This window comes from Prosopis cineraria, unplaced genomic scaffold (assembly GCF_029017545.1).
Source record: "Prosopis cineraria cultivar Desert tree isolate PC_DT_omini unplaced genomic scaffold, ASM2901754v1 PC6, whole genome shotgun sequence".
Taxonomy (NCBI): domain Eukaryota; kingdom Viridiplantae; phylum Streptophyta; class Magnoliopsida; order Fabales; family Fabaceae; genus Prosopis; species Prosopis cineraria.
The window spans coordinates 7,627,756-7,647,771 of record NW_026555337.1 but is presented as its reverse complement, the minus strand read 5'-3'; the positions used below and the strand labels follow the sequence as shown (position 1 = coordinate 7,647,771).

Sequence of the window (20,016 nt, the reverse complement as noted above, 5' to 3'; positions counted from 1 at the left end):
GACTTAAAAAAATATTATTTTTAGGAAAATCAGGTTCTGAAACTTAACTCTGATAGGTCTTGAAAAACAGACTCAGGCTCGGGCTTAGGTGGTTATTTTAAGCCCTTTTTCATTTTAAATCTAAAAAAATATTTTTATTTTTTAAATTAAATTTAAACTATATGTTTGTATTTTAAGATTTAATTTTTTATTATTTATTTTTAAACTTTTAATATTATAATTGATATTTATATTTTAAAAAATACGAAATTTTATAACTAAATTTTTTATTTTAAAAAAATATAAAAAAATAATAAAAAAACTTATGGACCCTGTTTTAAATCCTTTAAACAAGGATTGAGTTTCAAAAATCAAGCAATTTACAAAAAAAAAAAAATGGGGCTCAAGGGCCTGCCCGTTTCTGACTTTTACGTGAGGTGTCATGGCAGAGACAATGAGGTGCTTTTTGGAGGGTCAATTAAATGCAGCGCCGAGTTGTCTTGTCTCCCCGTATCGGTGGTAGAACGCTGGGAAACGGGTCAAAGGACACCATGATCATATTGCTTGGGTTCAACTCAGGGATGGCATCAGGCCTCGCGTCCCATCTACCAATGCCTTATTTTAATCATTTTCAGTTTTCATACAACGTTTTGCATTTATGCTGCTTTTAATATTGTTGTTTCCGATAATTGATTGATGATATCCGCGGGCAAAATAAAAATTCAATAATCATGCTCCGTCTTCGTTCACGAATTTGTGCTTTATTTATTATGGAATATCTCACTAGAAGGCCTCGGTTGCTTTTTTTTTTTTTTTTGCATAAAAGAATCAAAAGAATCAAAAGATTCTAATTTTACAATGCAAAACCAGAAGACTAAAATATAAATAGATTTAAATGTAAAATGACAACAATATTTTTATTTTTAAAAATTAAAAAAATTCCACCTCACTATCACTGCCGCCTTTGGTTGCCAAAGGCCCCTACCACTGCCAACTTGCCATCGACGAGGTTGCTAGCTATTAGATCTCTGGTATCAACAATCAATTAAATTATTAAAAGTAGTTAAGAGATTTAAATCTAATATCCCTTGTACACCTAAAAGATTAATAATCATCAAGTCATCAATACTTCTGTTTTCTCTAGAATCATGACTTGTTTACCAAATAACACCGAATACGTTAATACCATCGTTAAATAGTAACTGCTTAATAATTGAGATTTGTTATTTTTTCGTGAATGATAACTTGTTCATTAAAATAGGACTAACTTTTGTTAAAATCATTATTGTTTGCATGTTACAATTAAATAGTATAGGTGGTTTGATGATTGTTAATTTTTTGAGTGGGTAAGAGATCTCGGGATCAAACCCTCGCCTTTAACAGTTAATAACTGTTTGGTGATATTTTTTTTTTAAACAGAGAAAAAAAACAGTATTCTTGTCATTTTATAATCAACAATTATTTTTATTTTAATCTTCTGATCCTTTAATGGAAAATCAAAATCTTATAATCCTTTTCTGCAAGAAAATCGCTACAGAAGTCCTCTAGTGCTCTTTTCGTGCTTATAAATCAATTTCACATTTAGGGACCCAATAGATAAGAGTCAGAGACGGAGAATCAAAGAAACGGGGCAAGCTTTTGTTCAGACTTTAGACATGGCATTGTATCAACGCTTCATGGAGCATGCATCCCTCAAAATGACTGTTGCCTCCTCTACTTATTATAATTTGTCTACAATTAATTTACAAGAATAAAGAAAAATTAGTTATATCATTGAAATTATTTAAAAATTATTTTTGTTTTTATTTTCGCCCTTGACAAATATCATAAGTTTAAAAACAAACATTGTTTATTTTCTTGTTGAAAATTAAGAAGAATGGCATAGTCAGAATAAAACAATTAATACTATGCACACTGTTGCAAAGTGATTTATATTTAAGACAATTATTAACCATTAAATCCTAGTCTCCTGGTTTTCATCTCAAATTATGCCAAAATGTGCGTCCTCGTAACAAATCAAGACAGCCTCATCCCATCTTCAACCATATCCCAATTTGGTCCCACACAACTTGATGGCATTTTTCGCCTTTTTTTTGGGGTTAAAATGCATAAAAATTCTCTTAAAATTTGAGTTAACTGTACATAACGCTCTTCACATTTAAAAATTTAAAATTAATTCTTTCAATTTTTAATTTTATTTTTTAAAATCACTACTGTTAATTATATTATTCTTCATAAAGATTAAAATGTTATTTAACTAAAAAAAGTTATCAAACAAAAATATTATATTACAGAATTATTTATAATCAATTTCTTTCATTTTTTTAGATAGTTAAAGCATTGCTAGCCAAAAAAAATATTATTATCATGGTATAAAATTTTAACTTTTTGCATTTATATTACCTTTATTAATTTTTTTTATCAATAGTGCATAGTTTTATTGTTTTAAAGGATAAAGTTTTATTTATATATTCAAGTTAAATTAATGTAATGAATTTGGCTAAAATATTTAAAATTTTAGATATTATCATGTTAGATTAATTTATCCTTTAATATAAGAAAATTATGCATGACTGTTCATTGATAACAAAAAATGAATGAAACTAATGCAAATGTAAATATTTAAAATTTTATACAATGAAAATTTCATTTTTTTTTTGCTATCAATACCTCAACTATCCAAAAAAATATAAAAAAATTAATTAGCCATATTTCCTATATTTAAAAATATAAGATATTTTTTATAGAGTTGGATATTAAAAAATGTAAGGCATTTTTAATCTTTTGAGGTATAATCATTATTTTTTTAAAAGTGTCTCTTTTGATAATGATTTTATATTTATTATAGAATATTTAATAGAAGTGAATTTGAAAATATATGATTAGTTTAAAAGTAGGTAACTACTTTATTGAGAGTCAAATTTAATTAAAAATATCTTATATTTTTGAACGAAGGAAGTAATATCTTGTGTAATAACATCGATTACTTAGATGACATTTTAACCCTTATAAAAAATAATATAATTAACTTTAGGGGGCTTTGAAAAATAAAATTAAAGATTAGGAGAGTTAGGGACTGTTTAAAACTATTTTTATTTTATTGATATAAGAATTGATGCTTTATAAAAAATGTCCTGAGAACAAAAAAATAATAAAAATAAATATTTTTTTCATTCTTCTTTATTCTCTAAAATAATAATCCTAAAACATTTAAAATATGTTTTCATTTTTTTCAACAATATTTTATTTTATTTTTAAAATACTTTTTAAAAACACACTATTAAATAAATTTTTTTTATTTTTTATTTTAAAGAACAGAAAATTATTTTTAAAATAAGTTTTTAAACAAGCCTTTAATTTTAAAATTTTAAATATGAGAAAAGTCATTAACTATTTCAAACTTTACGAGGCTTTATGCATTTTAGTTTTTGTCCCCCATACTGGCTATCATGATCTTGTCTTTAAGCGAAGATGACGCATCATTGATCATCGCATAGGCGGCATGGCTGTCCTGCCCCTCACGGTCAAACCCAAAGCCAACGAAACACGGGAGTCGGCTGTGAGGAATCTTCAAATGGTACAAATTTAATATTTTTTATTTTTTATTTTATATTTTTAAAATAAAAAATTTTATATTAATAAATATGTTTATTGATCTAGACAATCTAAATTTAACATAAATGATCCACATCTAATATAATATGATTATAAAAAATTTAATACCAAATATGAACCATTCATATTAAATTCAACTATTCAAGTGAGGAAATAAATTTATTAAAAGTTTTTATAATTTATCAAAAAATTATTTTCAAAAATATAAAATATGATTAAAAATATTAAATTTAAACAGTCAAAAGGAAATGGTCTGCAAAAACGAAATCCCTGGTTGGCAGGTTTTGCTTTAAAGGAGTTTGGGAATTTTGGGTTAGGTGGAATCTCCACCATCACCTCCTCTAGCGTTGCTGTTATTGCAAGATGCTAATTTTTTGTATACTAGGGATAGATTTTTTTGCTTCGATTTCAGATAAAACTGGAATTGGTTGAATGCTGTATTTTTTTATTTCCTGTCTGCTTTTTCATTTCTGTTATTATATTTTATTTTTCAAACTCTGTATTTGGAGTCTCGCCTCTTTCCTTCTGTTGATTGAATGAATTTCCTTTGGTTAAAAAAAAAAAAGAAAAATAAAAACGAAATCCCGTCCCCGCCTATGCACATGTAATATAAAAATTATTATCACCATACCCATGAAATGGAAACTTGAAAATCTACATCCATTATTTTATTTTTAAACTAAGACAATAATTTTAAAGAAGTGCGTCCGTCAAAGTTGAAAAAGGATGGCTGCCAGATTCAAGTAAATGAAGGCGGCGCCCGGTATTGTAACATATTTCCTTCAATTTTATATATTAAGCACCTTTTAAAAATATAATTTCATCCACCTGAACTCATGATAAAATTTTTATATTTTAAATTCAAATCTCTACACTATTATTGAAAAGTAAAAGAGAGTGAGATCAATAATAATAATAATAATAATAATAATAATCTTTTTATTTTAAAGTATAAAACACTTTTATAAAAGATTTGACATTTTAAAATATAAGACTTTTTGATAAAAATAAAGTTTTATTAATGATATTTTTTTTAAATTAACCTTCTCATGTATTCTCTCTTTCAATATTCTTTTATTAATAAAGTATTAAATGAATGATATTTTTAAAAATTTATATTTTTATCTTGAAAAGATAAGATTGTAAATTATATTTAATGAGCTTTATTGATTATGAAATTTTATTTAAAAATATCTTATAATTTAAGATGTAGGGAGTATTATATAATTTATTTAATTTTTACTTTTTACTTGAGAGTTATACTTAAAATTTTATTTATTTTTATTTTTTACACTTTTATTATATTAACATTGATGAAGCTGGAAGAAATAATTTCTAAAGAGAAACAGGGGGATTATAATATTATTTTTATAAATTTTATCTTAATTATTGACATCTATCAATAGAAAATACATATATTATGAGTTAGAAAAATGTAACATCATTAATTTCATCAAAATACATATATTATGAATCATGAAATATTTTTTAATCAAAATATATTTTTAATGAATCAATTAATTGTCTTTAAAATTATAGACTCTTTTTATATTTACAAAACGATATCTCAATTTCAATTGAAAAATCTTATCAACAACATTTATAATTAATGATTAAACATGATTAATTACATCTTGAAAAGCCCAAAATATTTTATATTTTTAACATTATACTTTAAAAAAATTGCCTCATAATATTGAACAATGAAGCAATTTAACTAAAACAATTACTTATCGGTAAAATAAAAATGAACATTTAAAAGTTTATACATCATCAACAATACATACTCTTTTCATTTAAAAATGTAAAATATTTTTTGAGGAGTTAAATATTTAAAAATATAAGATATTTTTAGTCTTTTAAAATGTAATTATTGTTTTTTTTCAAGAGTGTCCCTATTAATAAATAATTTTATATTTATTATAGAATATTTAATAAGGATAAATATAAAAAAATAATATTAAATTGAAAGTAAGTAATTAATTTATTAAAAAAATTAATTAAAAATATCTTATATTTTTTAGTAACAAAATTCGTAATAAAATATGATTAGACTATTTTTTAAATATATACATATATATATAATTCTTAGTTCATAAAATAATATATCGATCCAAAAGAAAAGCTTCCTAAATTGACAAAATCTAAAATTGACAAACTCTAAGAATGATGATAGAGGTGACACCACCCTATCATCATCAATCATTTTAATCTTTCAAAAAAGTTTAGAAAAATAATTAATTAATTTACAAATCAGGAGTTATTAACTAATAATTACGCTGTCATGTGCAACTATAAATATGTCCTGTGCTCCCCACCATTTCGGCAACGGCCAGTAGTATTAGCTTCGACCAGCGAAGGGCCATCAGACACAGAGAGAGGGAGAGACGGGCGAACCTTCGAAGACTTCAATGGCGGTCAAAGTCTACATTGTGTATGTGTACAATTACTTTCGTGTGATCACAGATTTGAAGTTTTGCTTGATCGACTCGTCTATCTTCGCTTTTGATCGCTGGTTTACACTTTATTTTGTGAGACTTTGCTTTTCGTGTTGCTTATTAACGATCTTGGATTTGATCTGGGAATGTATAGTTTTTCTGGATCTGATAAATTCCTCTTCGAAGTATGTTGTTCTTTCTGCTTCGTTTTGAGATTGGATTGTTGGAACAGTGGGGGAAGCATAGCTTTTTTCTTTTACATTTTTTCCGACTTTTTGGGAGATGACTTACAAGCCATCAATGTCGCAAGCTCTTTTCTGTACTTGTTAATCGGCGTAAGTCATTGTATCTGTTGCTTGTCGGGGTAGTTGGTCTATGAATCCGAAGAATGAGTTCAGGAGAAATTGTCTCTTTTATAAGTTCGTTTCCTTGATACATTATCTTTTTTTGTATTGTTCTGCATTTCTTTGGTAGTCGCCAGAATCATCGCCTACAAAAAGCACATTTATCATCCATCTCTTCCTTCGCTTCAATTTGATAGCCTTTGCTGTCAATTTTTTCTTTGAAATTTAATTAATTATCATCATAATAGCCCTGATTTTTTAAAAAGTGTATCGAATGAATTTTTAGGTCAATTATGCGAACTTAATTGTCTACTTGATCAATATCTGCCTAATTTGAACGGTGATGGCCACGTTGGCAACCCATTTGGCACTTTCCCCGCTAACGTTCTGACTGGCTTGATGTTGAACCACTTTGGCAACTCTATTAACAGAATTAATGGCAATAAAAAGTTCAGTTACTGAAAGTTTCCAATTGCTTGATTTAGAAAAAGTTTACCTATTTTGTTTTGTATTTGTAAGTAGCCAGTAGAGGGCTTGAATTTATGAAGGACTGTCCTTCCTTTGCGGTGCAGAAAAATGACACTTAGATTCTTATTTGCAAAAATTTATCCATCTGAATAGGATGTAAAAACTAGCATTGCCATTTGTAGAAGACGCTTATCATTGTTTGAATATCTTATGTCACTCAAAACTTTTGTCCATTGCTGTCAGCATTCTACTTTCCATGAGTGAACGGTGACACTTCTCTTGCATTGGTCATATTGATACATAATGCACATTGCACACATATATATGAGTATATTTATAATATCTAAAGGGCCAGAGATACGTATAGTAATATCAAAGAGGAAAAAAAAGCATATTTCTGCCAAGTTCTCTAGGGTGCATTCTTTTTTACTTCAGTCTAACTTGGTGCATAGTTCTATGACCTTACATTGCTGAGGTTTCCTTTTCTTTACTTATAGATGTGAAGAGAACTGCTGGAAATATTGACATTAATCCTTGTAACCTTATCATCAATAATAATTGACAGATTATACTAAAATTCATTCACTATTTTAATAGATAACAGTCTGCATCACTATCCAATCCACTCGCCCCTATGGCGATTTGTCTCTGTGAACCTATCTGGGTGCTATTTTATTAGGAAAAATGTGGAGCGAAAGCAAATCCGTAAGTAAATTGGCTTTAATGTCATTAGCTTTTATGATTTCTTTTTCCAACTGATAAAGATGACATAAATTAGTTGGTGCCAACTAAATGTTCGAGATGAAATTGGTGACAGTTTTGGTCTGCTCTCTTTTTACAATTTTTAATTGTCTCTCTCATTTCATCTCTAAAAAGTAAATTATTGCGCAGGCTTCTGTGAGCTGTATGTGCAAAATGTAATGTTTTCATTGCTTTTACAGGTACTACTCCATGTATGGGCATGTGGAGAAACTAGCAGAAGAAATAAAGAAAGGTGCTGCATCTGTGGAAGGTGTTGAGGCCAAACTATGGCAGGCAAGTATTTGTGACGTTAATGCATGCACTGCACATCATCCTAGCTTATAACATCAATTGCAGAGCTAAGGCTTTTGTAAACCGGGCTGTGCTTGGACGGATAGAAGTTAAGACCGATTGGTTTTTTAACTTGATATGCCATCATTCCTGCTTCACTGTGTTGGTTGCAAGATTTATGCTGGCTTAGTTCCTTCATTGTGGCCATATAGTTAAGGGATCAATGAGTTCTCAAATTGCCCTATGAACTTCATAATAGGCTCAATTTTCGTAGAAACATAAGCTTCTGTCCTCAATTTTCATTCATAGCAACCTATAATAGGCTCCTAAGAGTGCAGGACCCGCTGCCTTCCAATAGCCTAATGTAGCTAATCTTCTTATTTCTGTACTTTTTGTCAAATTGTGTTCTTGCTAATTTTGACGTGATCTAAGAAAACAAAGTAGCCCAACTGACTTGAAAGAACTTGTGAACAGGTACCCGAGACTCTGCCGGACGAGGTGCTTGGTAAGATGAGTGCGCCACCAAAGAGCGATGTACCAGTAATTACACCCAGTCAACTTGCTGAGGCTGATGGCTTTGTTTTTGGCTTCCCAACAAGATTCGGAATGATGGCCGCTCAGTTCAAAGCTTTTCTAGATGCAACTGGAGGTTTATGGAGAACACAACAGCTTGCAGGTAAGCCTGCAGGAATCTTCTACAGCACTGGCTCCCAAGGCGGCGGACAAGAGACTACAGCGTAAGAACCTCTATTTGAGTGTGTAGTTGAAAATTTCTTGCATAAATCCAGTCATATGGAAACGCAAAAACTTGTCAAATTTTGATTGACTTGGTTTATCCAAGAAATATCAGATACTGATGAAACCATAACAGGCTGACTGCTATTACCCAACTGGTTCATCACGGGATGCTATTTGTTCCAATCGGATATACATTCGGCGCCGGCATGTTTGAGATGGAGAAGGTGAAAGGTGGGAGTCCTTATGGTGCAGGGACTTATGCTGGTGATGGCTCAAGACAGCCATCTGAGCTTGAGTTGGAGCAAGCCTTCCACCAGGGAAAGTACATCGCTGCCATCACCAAGAAGCTCAAGGGATCTGCATGATGATGTTAAGCCAACACAGACATGACATTTATCAAGGAAAAACGATAAAAGGCATTGCTTGAATCCAAAGTTCTTCATTTTTTTTATAGCCCTCGAATGTATCAAGTTGCATTCTTCTTCTACGTGCTTGTCAATAATAATTGCCTTGAATGTAGTTTTAATTTTTGAATGCGTGATCCATGGTGGTTTCTGTTTGTTGACTGAGAAAGTTCTCGTCTTGTTTTCTTCATTAGGTTAAGAAAATATCTTTTTCCGTTCGATTGTATTCCCTTTCAAGAGTTTTTGATGCCAATAAACAAGATAAAATTAAAACTTTGTAATTATTTGTGTGCATATATTGCACACTCATCAGGGACCCTATTCTGATCATGGCGTGAACCACCAAAAATAAATAAATAAATGATGATGATGATATGAAAATTGTGGACTTCGTGTTCAAGATGGTTTAGCGGGGGCCACAAATGTATGATATTTTCAAATTCTGTTTACGTGGATCGCAATATCTATTGTTCTGGGCTAAGCTCTAACCACATGGAAAATGCAAACTTGGGCTATCATCAGGCCCAATTTTTTCTCTTTTCTTTTTACGCCTAGATAATTAACTTCGTAACTTTCCACTATTCACAGTTTTTAAAAGCCAAAAAATATGTTACTACCAAAGAAAAAAAATACCTAATTTTTTTTTTATAATCACAAGGTCCTACTGTGCAAGATTATATGGCTTGATTTAAATTTTAAAAAATAATCACACGTGAATGAAACACAACTATAAAGGCAGAGTAACCTCTATTATAATTTTACATATTATATGATATATGCCCTCTGTTAAAAAATGTAAAGTATTTTTTGAGAGATTAGATATTAAATAATACAAGATATATTTAGTATTTTAAGGTGTAACCATTGTTTTTTCTTCAATAATGCCCCTATGAATAAATCACTTTATATTTATTTTAGAGTGAAATACCTTACTAAATATGTGTAAATGTGAAAAGATAAAACTAGTTTAAAGATAAATAATTACTTTACTGGAGGTAAGATTCAGTTAAAAATGTTTTATATTTTTTAAACTGAGGAGTATCCCTGTACTTTCCTTATATTTTATTATTGATTTCTATACTTTTTTTTTAATATTTTTAGTTCTTGTATCTTTTTTTATTATTTTACGTCCTTCCATAAACAAAGTATAAGAAACTTGGAAGGATATAAAATAATAAAAATAAAAATATAGGGATCAAAAATATCAGAAAAAAATACAGGAATTAATAGCAAAATGCGAGCAATATACAAGAATCAATAATTTTGTTTTCCTTATAATTAATGATGGTAAATATCGTGGGCATATTAACCTGTAGGTTGATTTCTGCACTTCTAGCTTTATCTTTCTATGTTCCTCATCATGAACATCCCAATCTCTCTTTCTTTCAGCACAAAATATGTAGTTCAAAACTTGGAAAACACTGGACTTTCTTTTCTGCAACACATAGCTCAGTGTGATATTTTCTTGAAACTAGTACACCACTGTGGGGACGCCATAAGTAGGAACCCGTCAAAACAAAGGAAACTATTCTGAAACATTCAGTCGTTAATGCTGTAATTTTATTTTCCTTTTCTCCTTGGTTGTAAAAGAACAACATCTTCTTCACTGTCGTCATGTGATTCACAGAAAGCTTCTGGTTTCTTTTTCTCCTTATTATCATTAGTTTGTAGTACTTATGACTCTGCGGTATCTAATTCCATCGTCGTTTCTTCACCATGAATTTCAGTGGCAAGTTCTCATTTTTGCTTTTTCATGTTTTGGATTCCAATGAATGACTTTGGTCCTCTTCAAAACCTCGTCATCAACAGTCTCACATACTGACATGCACATGCGAATGCATGCTCAGAAAAACTTGGAGCGGAATCTCTGCACTCAAGGGTGATTAAGTATTAATTAATTAGCTTCTGTCTTTCTTCTGAGAATGAATCAAGATTAATTAATTAGTATGGTGATAAGTAATCTTTTCCAATTAATCTTTAATCTTCTAAATTAAAGCCGGCAGATAAACATAATTTTCTTCAATCTTATAAAAATGTTCCCTCTTTTATTATCCTTTGTCAGGTACATACTATGACAGTAATAACAAAGATTTTAACAGTTACGTACATTATAAGTCATATGCTTAATTATGTTAACAAGGATAAGATGATATTAGTAATGAAACTGATTTTTTAAATAATAAAGTGAGATATTAAAATTTTGAAAGATCGGTGATGCATTCATTGTACTTTTTTTAGTACTAGAAACACTTAGCTTTGATATCAAAGTCATACTTTCTCAACATGTGAGTGTGGCATAGTGACTATCTCACTTCGTCCCTTAAGCATATGGTTGGGGGTTCGATTACTCACTCATGTTAATGAAGAGCACTCTATAATCAGCCGTTTGCTCCCTTGTGGGAGACCCTGCGATGAAGGGATTAGTCACCGCTATCGGCGGTGGATACATTGAACAATCGAAAAAAAGTCATACTTCCTCTGCTATATAAATGAGCTAGTTTAGGAATTTGTTTTTATCCTAAATGTAAGATTTCAATCTTATTTATCTCTCCCATTACAGGTGTTGATTGCACATATTAATGTGTATAATCAATAAATATATATAATTTCTAACGTACATGATTAAAAAGAGATATATTATTTTAGGAAAACCAATACATATTTTCATAAAATAACTAACTTAAATAATTTATTTTATTGATATGAATTAATTATCAAAATCCTATACTTAGGAGGGAGTATTAGCTAGTTTAATGTTTCCTGTGTTAACAATAATCCTTTGATGATGGTGCTATAAGAAAAAATAGGTACTGGCCTGAACAGAGCCATACTATTTCATTTTATTTCACAACTTATGAATAATGTAATTTGTTATATATTTTTTTATTGATATATTATTTTTAAAAATATAAATATACTCTTTTACTCACGGTAAAAAATTTCAGTGCCATGATTGGATGTTGTCCTGGTCAACTGTTTCTTTGATATAGTTTCTTTTCTTCTCTTTTTTGGGTGAAATTCATGAACATACAAGTTATTTTATGCTAGGACTGGAATATATATATATGTGTATATATCTCAGAAAGCTTAGAATAAAAATGGACATAACTCAGATTTAAACATGTAAAAGTGAGCCTAGCATGATTAATTGAGAGATATTAAATTGAAGTGAAGAAAATTAAATACTGTCTGGAGGATTGTGCTGGGTGGCATAAAATTAAAGGTGAAGGAAAAGGATGAAATTATGGAATCTCAACGGCTATTATCATATGAACTATAGGCCCAATTAACAATCTGAAGATTCTATTCCTCTTTTTTTTAACCTTTTTTTTAATAAAAAAATTGTATAATATATCTTTCTGCTACCAATGATAATCTCACAATCATTGATTGGTAATCATGCATGTTTTAGCATTAGATGACAGAAACTAATATTAATATAAAAACATAATGAATCAAAACGAGTTTTCTAATCAGTTAAAAAAGATGAAAGATAAGCCCATAATTTTAGTTTGTTTTTATTATTTGAAAAGGAAAGTGGCATATTCAAGGAGAAACGATGGCTCATGGTCATGGATAAAGAAGATGCTCTTCCAAAAGTGAGAAAAATTAAACCCTATATAATATATCAAAACGAGGAACCTTCTGCCATTTATTTATTTTTAATTAAAAATAATATTATATTCATTTACTCTTCACAACCACGTCATGTATACCTTAAACAGAAAAGGAATTACTACTTGTACTTATCTCAAACTCTCACAAACAATATTATATACAGCATATATATTACTATTTTTTATTATACGGTATTTTTATTTTAGATACTATAATATATGGTCATGATGATTATATTTAAATAATTTGCTTGTATAAATATATATTTCTTCTAATTGACCTCTCATGCTTTTCACATCAACGTTTGTTTAGGTTAAACGAGTTGAGTTGACGCCAAGATTTCAAACTCAATTGACTTTGTTATCTTTAAGTTTAAATAACTGTATAAATAAATTTTCCAAAAAAAAATTGTTGCTTAAAAAATTTAAAAAAACTTCTCTACAAAGCTAGGATTGGTGGTTGCTCTTATAATTGACTTTAAAAGCAATGAAAGGAAAAAAGATTTATTTGATAAAAAGGAATTTTATAATGAAATAATGTCGCACTTTCTTGGAGAACACAAATCCTGCAGAAAGTAACAAGCCACTACTTCTTTCAAAATAATAATATATTTTTGTATTATTAGCAACAATGACTAATAATAGATTCTCCATATGTGTGTGTGTTTATATTTTTCTAGTATTCACCACTCCCCTTCATTTCTTTTTATATATCTTTTAAGACTTTGACACACATGTCAATAAATATGTCAATTTTTTTAAAATTTTCTAACACCACCTTAATTTATTTCATCTCTTCTTTAATATCCCTCATTATTTCTATTGCTAATTAATTGAAGTAAGTAAAAATATCACAAGCAATGTTAATATATTGATTTTTTTAAAAAAATAAATATAAATAACTTTTTATTTTCAAAAGCAATGATTATAAAGCAATAGAGGTAGTAACTTAATTATACCCTAAATTTCGCTAATTAAAGAAGAAAGTGACTGTAGATAAAGCTTATATATATTTCCCCCTTCAGGGTTGGTCCAGTAGTTTTTTGTTTTTTTTTTTTTTCAAAGATCTGGCCAATTAGCAGCTAAAGTCACAAACAGGTAAAGCAGTTAGCTAGGGTTTTTTAACAGAGGCACACAGACGCACACAGACACACACACCAATTTTAAAATTCCAAGATTACGAGTGATTTTCTTATTCTTTTCGAGCACGCTCCCTTGTCTAACTTTTATGTTGTTCTTATTATGATTTATATTTCTAATGAATTAACAAAAGTACTATAGTACATAAACTAGAAAACAAAAGCATGTGGAAGCATCTGCAACAACAATATATATATTTCTATCTGATTTTTTAATAATATATATATAGAATCAAGCTCAACTGTTATAGCAAGCAATAATGGACTCCAACATATTATTATATGGATTAAATTTAATTAATTTCTATAATAACAAATTAATATGAAAAATATGAACGGTGTTTTGGTAGGTGGGCCACCCTCTGACTTCCACACTTACATTTATTAACGACATTAGGAAAAATAATGTAAAGTGAGATGTCCAATCCAAAATTAATTACTTCACTTCCATTAATATTCCTTCTTCAATTCATCACACACACAGCACTAACAATAACAATTAAACCTTCTTTATCTTCCTCTCTCGATATATGTAACAACAATTTTTCCTTTGATTAATCTGCTCAGCTTCCTAATAATCCCCTAATTAAGATGCATGATTGTGCAATTAGAATGACAAGTTTAATTGAATGACAATGGTCCCAATGTGGCATCATGAGATCATGATCGTGCATGCAAATGGGTAAAGAATGGCCTCTCTTTTTGGAGAGTCATTTCATTTTCTTTCTCTTTCAACACATTTTCCAACACGCTCTCTTTTCTTCTCTTCCATGCGCACAATCATCAACTTGACAATTTCTGTGGCTTCCCATCATCTCATCATTCCCAATCTGACCTCATCTATATGATTCTTTCTAGAATCCCAGATTCAATCAAATACATTATTTAACTTAATTATATATATATATATATATATTCTAACAAGCTGAATATTATTCTACCTATAGCTTTATAAATTTGTGAATGCGTGATGTGTATGAATTCAACTCATCAGATCATCTGAAAGTAGCTCCAAAAGGTGGCATCCAAAAATCAACAGTGGTTTCATGAGTCACCGGAAAAGTACTTGAAACTGGCACCAAACATAACCCTCTGCTTCTCAGGTCTTGTTTTAGGCCTTCACTTTCCTTGCATTTTCCAGAACTCTGCATCATAATTATAAACACAAAACTTGATTAGCATCATATCATCACTTTTGCTGAATATATAATGATGTGAATAAGTACGTACCTGTTGGTGCTGTAATGGAGCTCCACTTTTCATATATGGGGTGCTTAAACCCTACCAGAGAATATAACAGAAGGAAATCAATATATGTGAATAAATAAGTCCAAGTTCATCTTTTGATTTATATATATTCATGGGTTTTATATATATATATATATATATAGGACTCACAGAGACTTGGTCATGGAGGAATTTGATATACTCGATGGCTTCGGAGAGCACTGAGGCTGTATCAGTCTGATGACGTACAGAAGCATAACCACAGATTAATAAAGAGTTGAATCAACCCATCCATAATTAATGATTTTTTAAAAACTATAGCAGCCCTATATATGAAATCTCCATCATTAATTTCAAACCACACAGTTGTAGATAGATGAAAATTATGTCTGATGACGACTCTAAAAGCAGCAAAATTATGCTAGAATATTCTTAAAAATCAGACATTATTATAAAGTTAATTTCATATATTTATTTATTATAAGGTTTTAAATAAATTCACTCAGTAGTAGTCATTTTTAAAAAATTTTCAACATACTTTTTGGCAAAAATATGTAATCATCAAAGTGGTCCATGACACAGCATTATAAACTGTACAAAACCCAACCTCTTTTTTTTAATGGCAAATTAAACTCCTCAATAGTGTATATTTGTAATTTAATGGTCCAATTAATTAATGGGATATATATATATATATATATTTAGAAGGTGAAATTAATTAAAATGTAAACCTTGCCGAAAGGCGAAACCAACTGTTGAAGAGCAGTAATTCGGTCCCCCATCTTCTCTTTTCTCACCTGAAAACAGAAGAAGAAGCTACTGTATGAATTCCAAAAAAAGAAGAAGAAAGATATGATAATTTGAGAAAGTTTAAAGCAATAATTGAATTTAAAAGTTTCGGTGTCCTTACGATTAAGATTATTGTTATTATTATCATTACTATTAAATACCTTAAAAGGCGGCAAAGTTGATGAGGTTTCGTTTCGAGCTCTTTTTGGTGTCGCCTCACCTCCACTTTTCTTCCCCACACTACTCGTTTCTCTTCCGCCACAAATATTCTGCAATCCCATCATTCAAACAAATAATCAAAACTCACACTCTCTTTTTCTTTCTTATCATTATTATTTTTCTTATAAAGATATGTATGATCTCCACAAGCTTTGTGCAAAATCAACTGAGCGTATTTTTTAATTAAGAAAACAGAGAGATCTTACATGTTAGAATATATAATAATTGTAGAAACATAATAGACATTATTGTTAAAAAGCAAATTCTCCCACCTAACAAGACTTTCATGAGTTTCAGGTTGACAAAGAAAATTGTTTGTGTTCTGTTTTTTTATCAGTTGTTCGAGACTACATTGTGCATAAACCCTAATGAATATCATCAATGTTGTGTTTACATTAATGATAAACACCCCTAACGAATATAATCAATGTTGTGTTTACATTAATGATAAACACCTATTATGCATAGAAACAGGAGAAGATAGTCTCTCTCTCTCTCTCTCTATGCATGTATATCAGGAATCTATTTTTTATAAAAGCAATAGAAAAATAAAATTCTAGATTCATCACCCCATGTGAGGGTGATAGAACTGAGATTATGCTCTTACATATTACTTCACATCATATAAAGTAAAACTTTTATTTCACAAAGCATTACCCTATTTAGATTACAATGTAAAACATCTTTTGAAAGTCTTATTTGATCTAAAGTACAGGATATTAGATAATTTTTGTAATTATTTTTTCAATCATACTCCTATTTTATTTATGACTCTTTTTGAAGAAATAATGTATTGAAATTTTAATTATTATTATCAAAACTCTTATATAAAATATTTAATGAAGTTACAGTTGAAAATATGTAAAAAAATTTAAGAAAGTTTCAATTCGAATTAACATTTTTCGATAACCATGATTTAGCAATCAATGCCCTATATTTTGGTTAAAGGAAACATAAAACCAAATCTATATATATCTCATCAAATTAATTAAAAAAGAAGTGGAAAAAAGGTGTTATACCTTTGATTGTGCATCAAAATTGGGCGTCTGAATAGGAGGCTGCAAGGAAGGGAAGAAGGAAGGTCGAGCTTCTTTAATAGCGGCATCGTGATGGTGGTGGTGGTGAGCTTCAGAAGCGTTCCAGAAGGTCGCGTTGTTTGTAAAATGCAACTGGCTGTTACCGCCGCCGTGATGTGGTGTTTGTTTCGGCGGCGAAGCCCTAAGAAACTGAGAAACCTTGGGCCAAGAAGCCATTGAAGGATCATTATCAGAGCTCAAGGCCGACGACCCGTAGGGAAAGTTCAAGCTGCAGGAGCGATTATGAGTATTGTCGAAGGAGGAAGAAGAAGAAGAACCTTCAGGCCCTAATAATCCCTGTATTAATAATGAATGATTCGTAGCAGAATAGGAATTAGAATTATCCATCTGAAAACTACAAGCTAGCCCTTGGCTGGTCGTGACCATACTATTATCCCCAGAAGCACTGTACTGATCAGTGGTAGTTGAAGACGAGTCTGCAGAATTAAACAACAGCTTCTCTGATGATCTCCACTCATCTTGAAACATGGATCTGAATCGGCCATCGGAGACCCCCTTCTCTCCTCTACTACACACACACACACACACACATCATTACAATGATGAAAACACAGACGCCTGAGAGATGAAGGAGAAGAAGAAGAAGACTTACAGAAGATGGTGATGAGAGGGTTGATTATTGATATTCCAATCCAAGGGTTGGGAGGAGAGGGCTAGAGCCATGGAAGAGGAAGGCTTGAGGTCGAGGTGATCCATGGGCCAAGTGAAGTTGGGGAAGGTGGTGGTGAGGTTAGATGAAGATGACTGGGAAGGAGCGGTCTCGAATCGGACATGTCTAGAAGATGAAGAGTCCCACCAGTTTCCCGTACTCGCTTGAAATTGATCGTTCGCCATGGAAGAAGAAGAAGGAAAAGCTAGCTAAATATACAGCCACCTGATCAACAATGAATTCTCTGTATGTGTGTGTGCGCTTTTGCTTGACGATCGAGTGTTGAAGTGAATGGAAAATGATTCAGTGCTTGTGGTTATATATATATATATATGCGCGCGCGCGCACACACAGATGAACAGGGGGGACACACAGAGAGAGAGAGAGAGAGAGAGAGAGAGTAACCGACTAAGAGGAATGTGGTTGACACTTTGACAATTCGGAGGGTTATTTTATTAGTATATTATTGATACTGATTAGACACACAAGAATTAGAGGTCATTTTGAAATCGACTTTCCTCCGCCCCCGCTCTCTCCCCCCATCCCTCTCACAATTCTCCACTTTAATTGGACTATATATGATATTCGATCTCTCCTAGTATCGCTATTCACTAATAAGAAAAGAAGGATCCGTTTATCTGGTCCTATTTAATTACATTGAAGCATTTTATTTGATTCCATATTTGTTGGGACACTAGCGAAGCCAGGATCTTAGATTGAGAAGCTGGAGTGAAGACCTTGGTATAAAAAAAACTTTTCTATCTCTTCAAAATTCACTAAATATTCATTCTTTGTTGCCTTTTTTCTTTATTAATATTCTCAAGATAAGTATGACACAGATCTAGTTTTGTTAAATTAATTTTTTTCTCCTATTTTTTAAAGGATTAATGAATGATATTGATATTTAGATATGATAAAATTATGGGCTAATATTAACTAAACTTTGAGTTAAAAAATTGAATTTTAGATTTATCTAATGAGGATAGCATAGCACGTTGCACGTTAGACACACACAAGAACAAGCAATGAGCAAGAAAATGGATGTGCGTTAGCACCCTTAGGACTAGGGCTTTCACGTTAGCTCAATCCGGTGCTTGTTTCTTAGATGAGTAGGGGTGTACTAGCTCGAAAGTCGTTGAGAACAAGCAAGGAACGTAGGAGTTTTCTTACTTGCTAGACCCGTGCAGGGGTTTTCTTGCTCGCTCACTCGGTGCTTGTTTCTTCTACTCTACTTTAAGACATTTTGGTCTAGCTCTCACTCCTGTCGATGAAGTGACTTCTTTAATTAACCTCTTATTCAATACCAGTCTCTTTCTTAGTAGCGTAGTTAGTATCAATCACCCCAAGTCATTCTTATGTTGCCTTAGAATGCCTTTTCTAAATGTAATATTGAAATAAGTTTAAAGTTTAAAATATTAAAATAGAGGGTACAAACCATAAAAAGAGAGGGAGCAAACTGCAAAAAATAAACACATATACCCCATACATGTTATTTTTCCCATATGTCCTTGGGAGTTATCAAGAGTTGATTTGACTTGGAATACAAAAAAAGTCTTTTATCAAATAGAATTAAATTAAGAAAGTATATAAACGGAAAAATTTCATAAACTCAATGCCTTTTAGTTTAAAATATAATGTCATGTTCACTTGACCCAACAGTTAAAAGATCTTTAAATTAACAATGAGATTTAAACACACGATCGATTTTGTGAATAAATTATAAGTCAAATCCTTATTAACTAACTAAACTTTGTTGGCAATATTTGATTGGTCATGCTTAAAGAAAATCAATTTTTTGTTTACTTTCGCTTGATCCAATCAACATTGCAAAATAAATTAAAGGTGTGTTCTTTTGTTAGTTTGTTATTACTTTTATTACTGGCATGGCTTGTATGCAAGTTCACGAAGTGTACTAGCTAGTTATGGGCTTTTATCCATTAATTATATTTTTATCTTTTGATTATATGTTATTTTAAATAAGACTTTGAATTCACACTAAATTAACTGGCTAAATAAGAATTAAAATAAAATTTCACCTTTTCTGTGATGTCAATTTCAATATAATTCGCTATAATCTAAATAAAATTTATTTTTAAATTTATTCATAGATCTTTAATTTGTCGAGCATATCCTGATTTAATAGTGCTAGAGGAATGAACACATCGGAATAATAGCTTTCAGAATTAATGTAAAGGTCAATGATAATACAATAGAATTGATTGACAGGATTTTCCACTGACCATATATATAATTAATTCTTG

General features: G+C 30.4%; 2 protein-coding genes across 3 annotated transcripts; one reads left to right on the top strand and one right to left on the bottom strand.

Annotated features, from left to right (window-relative positions):
- The first annotated feature begins 5,916 nt into the window (after positions 1-5,916).
- On the top strand, positions 5,917-9,239 carry LOC129312872 (NAD(P)H dehydrogenase (quinone) FQR1). Its single transcript, XM_054955648.1, has 4 exons — positions 5,917-6,028; positions 7,786-7,879; positions 8,351-8,613; positions 8,748-9,239. The coding sequence occupies exons 1-4, from the start codon at positions 6,006-6,008 to the stop codon at positions 8,977-8,979; spliced, it is 612 nt and encodes a 203-aa protein (XP_054811623.1). The 5' UTR covers positions 5,917-6,005; the 3' UTR covers positions 8,980-9,239.
- A 4,955-nt stretch (positions 9,240-14,194) lies between these two features.
- Positions 14,195-18,096, bottom strand: LOC129313563 (transcription factor bHLH123-like). Of its 2 annotated transcripts, none has more exons than XM_054956790.1 (7): positions 17,699-18,096; positions 17,029-17,611; positions 15,952-16,059; positions 15,733-15,798; positions 15,173-15,238; positions 15,005-15,055; positions 14,195-14,919 (listed from the first exon to the last, which is right to left on the bottom strand). In XM_054956790.1, the coding sequence occupies exons 1-7, from the start codon at positions 17,938-17,940 to the stop codon at positions 14,770-14,772; spliced, it is 1,266 nt and encodes a 421-aa protein (XP_054812765.1). In that variant the 5' UTR covers positions 17,941-18,096; the 3' UTR covers positions 14,195-14,769. The 2 variants fall into 2 exon arrangements, with proteins under 2 accessions (XP_054812765.1, XP_054812764.1); XM_054956789.1 differs by having other exon boundaries at positions 17,029-17,614; positions 17,699-18,095.
- Between the last annotated feature and the right edge of the window lie 1,920 nt (positions 18,097-20,016).

Bases quoted from the DNA above. Each gene is read 5' to 3' on its own strand.
- LOC129313563 (XM_054956789.1), bottom strand. From the start codon at position 17,940: ATGGCGAACGATCAATTTCAAGCGAGTACGGGAAACTGGTGGGACTCT. The intron at 15,799-15,951 runs GTATTTAATAGT...TTCTGTTTTCAG, and splicing joins CAACTTTGCCGCCTTTTAAG to GTGAGAAAAGAGAAGATGGG. The intron at 15,056-15,172 runs GTGAGTCCTATA...ATTCTCTGGTAG, and splicing joins TCCTCCATGACCAAGTCTCT to GGTTTAAGCACCCCATATAT.
- LOC129312872 (XM_054955648.1), top strand. From the start codon at position 6,006: ATGGCGGTCAAAGTCTACATTGT. The intron at 6,029-7,785 runs GTATGTGTACAA...TTGCTTTTACAG, and splicing joins GCGGTCAAAGTCTACATTGT to GTACTACTCCATGTATGGGC. The intron at 7,880-8,350 runs GCAAGTATTTGT...ACTTGTGAACAG, and splicing joins TTGAGGCCAAACTATGGCAG to GTACCCGAGACTCTGCCGGA.